This window comes from Cynoglossus semilaevis, chromosome 14 (genome assembly GCF_000523025.1).
Source record: "Cynoglossus semilaevis isolate Cse_v1.0 chromosome 14, Cse_v1.0, whole genome shotgun sequence".
Taxonomy (NCBI): Eukaryota; Metazoa; Chordata; class Actinopteri; order Pleuronectiformes; family Cynoglossidae; genus Cynoglossus; species Cynoglossus semilaevis.
In genome coordinates this window covers 6102474-6113090 of record NC_024320.1, presented here as the reverse complement: position 1 = coordinate 6113090, position 10617 = coordinate 6102474, and the positions used below count along the sequence as shown (strand labels likewise).

At 36.0% G+C, this 10617-nt stretch overlaps 1 protein-coding gene across 2 annotated transcripts; it reads left to right on the top strand.

Moving 5' to 3' along the window:
• Window positions 1-44: 44 nt before the first annotated feature.
• On the top strand, window positions 45-10362 carry cab39l (calcium binding protein 39-like). 2 transcript variants are annotated; one of them, XM_008324758.3, is made up of 10 exons: window positions 45-227; window positions 3599-3726; window positions 3899-4063; window positions 5818-5936; window positions 6010-6178; window positions 6458-6517; window positions 7029-7094; window positions 7933-8076; window positions 8669-8875; window positions 9034-10362. In XM_008324758.3, exons 2-9 carry the CDS (start codon window positions 3625-3627, stop codon window positions 8846-8848), a joined length of 1005 nt encoding a protein of 334 aa, XP_008322980.1. In that variant the 5' UTR covers window positions 45-227; window positions 3599-3624; the 3' UTR covers window positions 8849-8875; window positions 9034-10362. The 2 variants fall into 2 exon arrangements, with proteins under 2 accessions (XP_008322980.1, XP_008322979.1); XM_008324757.3 differs by having other exon boundaries at window positions 46-227; window positions 8669-10362.
• Window positions 10363-10617: the final 255 nt, after the last annotated feature.

Below are 10617 nucleotides of genomic sequence, written 5' to 3'. Positions count from 1 at the left end.
ACTTTTATTTTGAAATTGTAAAGCGGAATCCTTAACAACTTCACTTGATAGTAGGCTGGAGCAGCAGCAGATTGTACTCTGCACTGCGTTCTTCAAAGATTTCTCGCATTTTCAACCGAAACGACCGCATTTCAGCAGACAGACGTGAGAATCGAGGACGACTCGCGAATGTCAGCTGCGTCGTGAAGTTGGACATTTAAAGAACCGAGCTCTAACGTCCTCTCATTGTGAGTATCATTTTAGCTCTTACTGACGGAGAGCAGTCGCTACCAGTGTAGTGCAGTGAACCGTAGTGCTATTATTCGTACCCTTAAAACAGTATTCTGCTTCAGTTCTAGCTAAACACCTTTAATGGTGTGTTATTCGGGTTGTTATGGGCTCTTTGAACTTTAAATTTATAGTTGTACACATCCTGCAAGCGACCGTGATTAAACGAGGAAATCTGTCAAACAATAAGCGAGTTTAGCCTGAGGAGGCGAGAGGGGTGTGGTCTTGTTTAGTCACATTGTCTCAACTGTTTTGCGGCCTTATGTGTTCCTACTGTAACTGTGTGTGTAACCAGTGCACCTTTATGGCCCTAATCCTCAAAACACATATGCCTCACCCGAGTATGTATTTATAAATCTATATTTTTGTAACTTTATAATGTAAGGACATAAATATAGTGAATGTGGTGTTGGGTATATTAAACTTTCTGTTTAAAACTTTCGTGATAGAAACGACGAATGACCAGCTATTGTTATTAGGATCACAGTATAGGTACACAAACTCATGTTACCTGAGGCACTGCTGTAAATGCTGTTGTAATTCCTATTTTATGCTGTTTGTTGGCATAACAATATGTTTTAGGGAAATGTTTCTTTATGGTGAAATTATATTGATCATTTAATTATACAATGACTACAGTATTTGAATGCTGCTAACAGTTAAAAACTGCAGAAATTATTACCCTTAATGTAACAAAAATGTTGTCCATGTCTCCATGGAAGCCCAAAGTAGTATAGTTCTACCCTGGCCTGTAGATAGTATACTTAGTATACATTGGGAATAAATGCATCAATGTGTGTAAAGTACGACAATGTTTGTATGTATTGAAACTAGCTAGCTTAACCGTTTCTGCAAGAAATAGGAAACACACTGTGATTTTCCCCTGAATATAAAAAATGCCCTTCTTCTTCTTCTTCTTTTTCTTCTTCTTCTTCTTCAGCACATCATGGCAGAAACTTATAAACTCTTGTTTAATGAGCCAAAAGAAATGATAACCAGGCCTAAAGGCAGCTTTACTGTTTGTACAAACCACATATTTCCAAACAAACTTTTTTGCCGTTACTTTTTGACACTACATTTTTCAAAAAGGTGTAATTTCAAATGTAATTGTGTACAGACATTGCAGTTTAGATTTGCTAGCATCATCAACCTTTATTTGAATTCTATATTTAAAAATAATACATGTGTACGTGTATAAAAAGTCTTGTTACACTTGCCTGAGAAAGGAAGTAAAACAAATACAGTAGAGTACTTTCTGTGACCAGAGGCAAGACATGTCTTTAGGCAGTGTTTTCCAGTAATATAATAAATTCATATTTTACTCAGGTGACAGGTAAAATTATATTGAAATAAGTTTTGAATTTCAATGTACAAGACATGTCATTTCTTTTACAAGACTCACCGTAAATATTTGTGTGAACGCTGTGTGTTGCTGAAAATTGTCAGCAAAGTAACACACAACGCTGTTACATACTTAACACCTAGTTACTAGAATTGGAACAGAGGGATCTACATTCATTAGAAACCATTAGAAAAGAAATAAAAGCACTTGCACATTTACAGAATAAACAATTAAAAAAAAAGATTGTTTGACTCAAAGTCTTAATGCCATGAATATTTGTTATTATTAATAAAGAAAATTGATACAGTGCTGTACAGTAGAATATTGATATGGTATTATAAAATAAAATATTGCGATATTTCAGAAATTGCTATTTTCCTACTCCCCTATTTAATAACTTTTCAAATTTGTGGGTTTCCAACAAGAGATGCAAAGCCACGAGACACCCCTAATGTCTGGTTTAGAATCGCCAAATAACAGGGCTTCTGCTAACCAGTAGTCCTTATCCAGAGCTGCAGAACACAAATATAAACCATTGTACACAACTGTGTAAAACAATGTTGGAGCTATGATTCGCTTTGCCAAACAATATTTTTGGTTTAGTTGAAAAATGTAAATGTGAAATTAGTCATTTTTATACGATCCAATTTCTGTAGTCACATAATATGGATGCCATTGCTTGCAAAAAGCAGATTTTGAAGAAATGAACCTTTCGTTTTAAAAGAACCAGCTGAGCAAAGCAGAGTGGAGTTTGGTTTAGTGAGTTTATCCTTTGGATTTAAGCTTGAGCTGAGCCTTGACCTGCTACTACCACTGGCTGAATGACACATAGCTTAGATACATCACTATATTGCTATGTTTACTGTGGGTCATTCATGTGGATTGCTGACACATGGTGATAAAATGATGTAATCAATTCCACCCACCACCCTGCAGCTTGCATGTGCCTGTTATCTGATACTGGAAAAGGCAGCTGTGTTGTTTGATGGTGGCTGTGGGCCCGGCTCTGTGCTCCTCTTAACACTTATTAATCCTGATCATGTGGCTAGACACAGAACCAAAGGGTCCCTTCAAAACATACATGTTACACTGTTACAGTCACAACTCACCAACTCATGAACTTCTCTTTCGTTTTCCCTGGTCACTCCTTTCACTCCCATAGCTCTCTCTCTCTTTCTGGGCTGTTCTTGCCTGTTCACATTCCTTAACAGTAGGTGGCGATAATACCCCTGCAATGCTAGTTGACAACCAACATATTTTACATTTTACATGTTAATTGAGCATGATGAAAGGCATATACAGCACAGACTTATGAAATATAGATTTAATTTTATTGTGGACAAAAAGGACAAAAACCTCAGTGTATTTGTGATTCTTTTTTTTGTGGTACATTCAAATAGTAAGTTACCATCACGTATTTATATAATTTTAACAAGACCCTTCAGAACAATAGCAAGTTAACATTTATGAATCTGTTTCCCTTTTGTTTTTGAACCAGTACCAACACAAACATGTTTCTTTCATCAGGGAGCAGCATTAACAGTCTGTGTCCAGTAGCAGGTTCTCTGTTAGAGCGAGCTGAAGTGGTTGGGATTTACTGTGCAGGATTTCATTTACTGTTCAAATGAGTTTTACTGTTGTAAAATATTTTTTGTAATTTTAATGAAATGCTCCAAAACAAGTTAAAACAAGCTTTATATTCTTTAACAGAGAATAACGCCATACAAAATTTACAAAGTACATACCAAGTACAATCTCTGAGTGTTTGTAGTCTGAGTAATAAGTGTAGACATTGCCATCCATGTCAGCGGTGAGTGTTAGTTTATCAGACGTGGACCATCTCATCTCTGAAAATCAGTTTCATCTGTAGTCAAGTGGGTTTGTTTGCTCGTGTTAGAAAATAAATAACTGATTATTGTTGGTTGTTAATTGGTGTGCATATATATATATATATATATAAATATATATATATGTCTGTGTGATTTCCAGGTCCCTGGAAAAAAGAGGTTCTCATCATGCCACTGTTCGGTAAATCTCACAAGAGTCCAGTAGATATTGTCAAGACTCTGAGGGAAAACCTGGCCACCCTGGTCAAACAGGAAAAGAAGACAGAGAAGGTGTGTAAATTCACAGCACTCTGTGAAATATGACCAGGCATCATCATGTTTTATTGTCAGATTGACCATCCAAATAATATAACATCACAGATTGTTCGAACAGAGCGTTTCTTTACACAGAACCTGGAATTGACCTCTCATGACATGACCTCTCTTTTGTCTTTTTGCAAAGGCATCAGAGGAGGTATCCAAGTGCTTGGTTTCCATGAAGGAGATTCTGTATGGGAGCAATGATAAAGAGCCTCACACAGAGACAGTCGCCCAGCTGGCCCAAGAACTGTACACCAGTGGGCTACTAATCACACTGGTTGAACACCTACAGTTTATCGACTTCGAGGTTAGAATCATGTGTTTTGTCTCCTAACCTTTAACTTCAAACTTCAAATGTTCTGTATGAGCAGCTTGAAGAGGCTGTTATTTAACTTACAATCAGTTAGTAAATCATTTTATTGGTTGATTTTTTTTTTTCTTTCTTTCTTTCTTTCTTTTTTAACTCGTTTACTTTACAGCACACACATAGTTGTCTTTTTTATAAGGGATGTCAGATGATAACCACCAACCGATACTATAGCAAAATGATGTAATATTAGTAAGAACGTGTCACTGGATTTCCCTCCCATAATAACAACCTGATAATGCAATGCCTGGGGTACACCCAGATGATGTGACCAAAAAATAGTTTTAAAGTGAAAGGGAATTATTATCCTTGTGACAGCACACCACTGCACACAGTGAAATGTGTGCAGTGGTGTGCTGCAAATTGCTGCATATATCCGCATCAATTGATATGTGAATCGGAAATTAAGTGTTTGGACAATATCGGCAAAAAGACAATATCAGACATCCCTACTTTTTATACAGATCCGACAGTGTATTTAAGTTGACTTAAAACAGAGCCATTTAAAGTTGAATTATGCTTCTTTAAGAGGAAGAAAATCACAAAGACCAGCAGAGATAGTCAGGACACTAAAAGAAAACGTAATCCAGGTAAAACAGAAGAAAATGAGGAACGTGTGTAAATGCATTAGAGGTCATTAAAAAAAATGCTAACATCAAAACATAACAACACTGTCTTCTTGGAATGATGATGGAAAAGTCAATCAAAAAGCAAGTAATACAGGGTTCCCGCGCTTCTTAAAAAATTGCAAAACCTGAAAAATGAATAACTTAATTTTCCCATCATGGGAAAAAAAAATTCCAATGTCTTGGGAAATTCACAGCACTCCACTTGATACCACTTACTTTGGCATGTCACCTCAGAACAGCTCATTAGTTTCCAATTTCCGTTCTGTATCGTTAGATGAACCAACTTCTCTAATTTTCCCAGAGTTAAACTAGCAACATTCCAATGCAGGAATGGTTCTAGTTTTTGGTCCACAACAAATACTGTGTGGTGGGTGATTGTTTTTCTGTTGGAAAAATTAATTTATACATAATCTGGGGAAAATGTATAACATGCGGGGTACTTTTTATAAGAACACTTTTCAACTTTTTTGCAGGATGGGGAACACTATTAGTGTAACGCGATAGCTAGTCTCTCTCTCAGCGGTAAAAGTCCTGACAAAAACTTTAAAGAACAGGGTGAGGACCCTGGAATGGCAAGCTGCTCATTATAAAAAGCAGGATCATGTAGACTGTTTCTATATTTTATATAACGTCATATAAAAGATCTGTATTTAGATTCTAGACTATTGGTCGCCTTGAGTGTTTAAAATCATTATTGTTCCCCTAACAAATTAGTTTTCACTTCAGTAACAGAATTTTACAAAATTGGTCGGAAATTACTTTTTGGCCTTTTTTTGGCCTTTTTTTCAAAAATAATTTGTCCTTTGGCCCATGTGCGAGATAAGTTATGAACTCACCTTCTGAACTCACTAAAAGTAAGCATTCTTTTGGTGTGGACTAATCCATTGTTTTTTTCCATTCCTGTCTTTAGCTGAGTCCACCGAGCACCAGTACACTCTGTAAAATACAGTAGCAGCTCTGCTGTGTAAATACTAAGGAGATCAGTAGTGCGATCTGCTTGGTGGATCCAAAGTCAGTTCAGATCTCAGCAAGACAAAACTGGTTCAAATAATGCGTTTTTTCCAGGGCAAGAAAGATGTGTGTCAGATCTTTAACAACATCCTGAGGAGGCAGATTGGAACAAGGAGCCCAACGGTGGAATATTTCTGTTCCCACAAAGAAGTTCTTTTCATCCTTCTGAAAGGGTAAGACACAAAATATCTTCTGCACGTGTTCTAAACTGTTCAATACCCATAATCCACCTGTCTCTGCTGAAAGGTACGATACTCCGCAAGTAGCCTTGAACTGTGGGATCATGCTGCGGGAGTGCATCCGCCATGAGCCACTGGCCAAGATTGTCCTTTACTCCGAACAGTTTCACTCTTTCTTCAACTACGTGGAGTTATCCACCTTTGACATCGCCTCTGACGCCTTTGCCACTTTCAAGGTAACTGTAGGTTCCACCTAGCTTTGTGCTAAGATGGACATGTTGATGAAATGGGGGTCTGAAACAGGGGTCTTTTTTCTTTCTTTTTTTTTATTATAATCTTAAGCAACATTCTCAATGCACACCATTCCAATGTGCACACAGTAATTTTGACCAGATGACATAAAACCTTTCTTCTGTGTTTGTAATGTAAAGGAGAAGTATTAATTCACTGTCATGATGCTTCTGTTTCTGCTTCATCGTGTTGTTGACTCTGATTCTCTCTGTCTTCAACTGCAGGATCTCCTGACCAAACACAAAGTGCTGGTGGCGGAATTCCTTGAACAGAACTATGATTCCGTGAGTGCACGCACATCAACAGTATTAGCAGCATTCATGAACACAGACATTTGGGCAGTACTCCATTAACTTTGGTAATTTGGCACTAATAATATAGCAGATGCAAAGCAAGAAAGCTGTTTACCAGCAGTAATAGAGTTTGTAGAGGTTGAGAAAGGCACACATTAATTCCACTGTGTGGTAACCCGTCTAAAGCTGACAGATCCTTGTATACTTGCATCTTTGTAGCACATATCAAAACTGATCAAGTAATTAATTGACAATTATTTGTATCAGAAGAGACATACAATCTAGAACATGTAATACTACAAACAACAGAGTGCAAAAGAGTAAAATGCCCCTAATTATGTTACCAAACATAATACAGTAACAAAGTACAAATTAACCACGTACTTTATTGGCATGTACTGTGTGAGTGTGTACTGTGTTGATCCCTGACAATTGCACCAACAGTGTACAAAGTACTTGGCTCATTTGGCTTACAGTACAATGTGTTTTTACTACATTCCAGGTGTTTACAAACTACGAGAAGCTGCTGCACTCTGAGAACTATGTCACAAAAAGGCAGTCCCTAAAGGTTTGACTTTAAATATTGTTATATATTTGACAGTCAATCAGGAAGAAAATATATTTTAAATGTGAACATAGTCCGTTCCAACATTGACCATGTTTAGCCTTTGTTCAGTTGTTGTAGTAGATGTGGAGCCAGTGAAGTATTTGTTTTATTGTACTACTACTTTTGAAGAGTAAAAAAACCTATTTTAAATGCAAATGGTTATTCACAACTTTTGAACATTGCAGTCTGGAGTACTACATTTGTATTTACCAAACAATACACCATGATGTGTTCATTTATCAGCCATTATTATCACAACTCTCTCAAAGTGATTTGCTCTTCCTAACTTGCTCTTTGTGAAGAGACACTGCAGCCGTTCTTCCATCCAGGTGGCGTCAGCGTACGGTGGGAATAGAAGGTTTACGACATGTATGTCACTTTAAGAGCGTTTTAGAGGAAGTAAGCTTTTACAGGACCATGTTTGTTTGCAAATCCTGAAGAGCTCATTTTCCAGAAGTGAATTGCAGGCGTTGATTGTAATCTTTGTTTGCTGAACTTGATTTATGTGTACCTCCATGCTGCCCTTCCTCATATTTTGGCACAAATATAGGTTCAAATATCCTTGGATACAATATTTTTTCTTTAAGCCTGTTGGAAATAATTTAATTTTGTCAGTTCATGATAAAATATCAAAAGTATTACATTCGTTTAAAAATGATGTATGTATGTATGTTCTGGTTGTATCCTAACTACCAGAAATAGTAGAAGATAGATAGTGGTGACCTTTCGCAGTACTGTTCCTTAAATGTGATCTCACAGCTAATAGTCAGAAAACTCTGTGACTCATTCTGACTTCCAGCTTCTCGGCGAGCTCCTCCTGGACAGACACAACTTCAAAGTGATGACGACCTACATTAGCAAGCCTGAGAATCTCAAGTTGATGATGAATCTGCTGAAAGACAAGAGTGCTAACATCCAGTTTGAAGCCTTCCATGTCTTCAAGGTAAAAGACTGTGTTCATGCATTCAATGTAGTGGTTCTGTGAGACACTTTGATCTTCATTAGATTTAAAAACTTTAGTATTTTGAGTTAGGGTTTTGAAGATGCGTTAGTCAGCAGATGGTAAAGTAAAATAACTTCCATTCAGATCTTTAAGGAGTTGAATACACCCTATAAGGCCGCACCCAGTCCTTGATCCTTAGATAGAACACTGCTCTATAGTTCTAATCTTTTTTTAACTAAAGATGTTGGCTGATATTACAGGCCAGCCGATATTATAGGATATTAAATGCATAGTCAAATATTGGACTATACAAAATGTACCGTAATGTAAGACGCAAAGTTTTACTGTTTCTGTTCTGTGTAAATATCCCATGTTACAATGTGGACACCTGCGACTTATGGAGAAGTTTGGCCTACAGTATATATTTACAATTTTTTTTTTCCTTTTTAAATTTTGATATTTAGGTGTGCTCAATAGTCCGGAAAATATGGTACTCTTATTTTAAAGGACATGCCGAGTGAAAAAGTGTTGCAGTTGTAGATGAAAAAGAAGGAGGTGATTGTTATAACAGAAATGTTGTTTTTCTCCCCAGGTGTTTGTTGCGAACCCCAACAAGACGCAGCCGATCATTGACATTCTGCTTAAAAACCAGACCAAACTAATCGACTTTTTGAGTAACTTCCAGAAGGATCGTTCAGATGACGAGCAGTTTAACGATGAGAAGACGTACCTAATCAAACAGATCAGAGATCTCAAGAAAACTGCTTCGTAGAGAAGTCCCATCTTTTAATAATAGAAGGTAACAAAAAATACAAACAATATCAACACTGCTTATTCTATTTTTTATTTGAAATTTCCAAGAAATTTTGAGTGTCTTCTGCTCTGTTCTGTTAAAATGTAAAAAATAGTTTTGTGATCAATTATTTATATCACTTTTGTTTTGTTTTCTATCTGCAGCATGTAGTGCCACAATCTATGCTGGAGATTTTCCTTTCTGAATATTCCAAATAAGTAGCTATAAACCAGAAATACATTGCTTGATTTGATCGGGTTTGGTGTCATTAACACTCATACCACTAGTGGGAAACAAAATCTCAGTCTTTCAGTGCCAAAAAAGTCATGCTCTGTGTATATCCTTTTCTGAAATTTCCAGTTGTTACTTAAGTTGATAACAGTCTTGCTTTAAACAATCACCCAAAAAATGCAACACAGGTTCATGGATTCTATCAGTCAAGTCTTCCAAAAGCTCTAGATTGTCGTGTTGCTATTAAGAAGATAAAAAAGCTTTTAGGTACTGTTATCCCAATTCATTATTTAGTTATTTCTGGTACTAATTAAGGTGGTTAGAAGAACTTTGGTTTAAATATTAACTAGACAGCTACAGTTACAATGATGAATGACTTTATAGGGTTAAAAAAACCTATCCCCTATCACCTGTTTCACCTGCGAGACATTTTTGAGTATATCCCATTCAAAAATGTCTGAAATATAACACGTTTTTGTTTGGGTTTTTTTCTGTGAAATTTATTTTCTGTGCAAAACCATAGTTCAGTAATACACTGCGTTTTGTTTTGCACCTCAAGTTTTATTTTAGAACAAGTTCAGAGCGCTGATAATGTACAAATAAAAGGTTAAATGTTAAGTATTGAACTGTAACAAATTGGTACAGAACAGCTGTTTGTGTTACTTGCTGGGGTTTAAAAGCACTTTTTTAAATGATGAAAAATCTGATAACTGGGGTACCTTTATTATTTGCTGAACTGAAGTTGCTCAATTTTTTTTCCAACTGCTTCTTGTAATCAGTATGTATATTTCATTTTGTGTACAGATTGATTGATTGATTTTTTTTTTCGTCTGAGGGAAGTTTAAACATATAAATGAGTCTGTCTTTTCCTCCCTTTTTGTTGGATATTAGGAAAACAAGAGGTGCCTTTTTGCTTTGGTGCTAATTTTCCTAAGTTTCTCTTATGTTTTCACCATTTTCCCGGGGGAGCTTAATTGTGTTGATGAAAATATGCTCTAGACTGAACATATTTGCTGTGATTAAGCAGTGAACCTTTCGACAAGCTAGATTTGAGTTGCACTGTTTGAAGATGAAAACATTATAAGAAATGTGTTTGCACCAAATTCTAGACAGAAACTGAAGTGTTGTAATGACTTCAAGACGATTAGTGGTGACGGTGGCTAAATGTAGCAATGACAACTTCATGTATAGGTTAAATCATCGAGGTTAAAATGCTTCTACCATTTTTCATTTTCATAATAAATCTAAGATTTAAAAATATTCTTTACTTGTGTGAAGCCTTTGCCTTCAAGCTATATATATGTGTATATGTGTATATATATATATACACGTGTGTATATATATGTATATATGTACATATGTATATGTATAAACTTTGTTATATATAAAATTGTATCTTTACCTGCATGTTTCGCATAAAAATTAGGCCATTTAGAAAACATTTTTTATAAAATGTTTTGTCAAAATGTGAAATTTTTGTTTCACTTTTGATAGCATGTTTTGGGTGATTTTTGAAA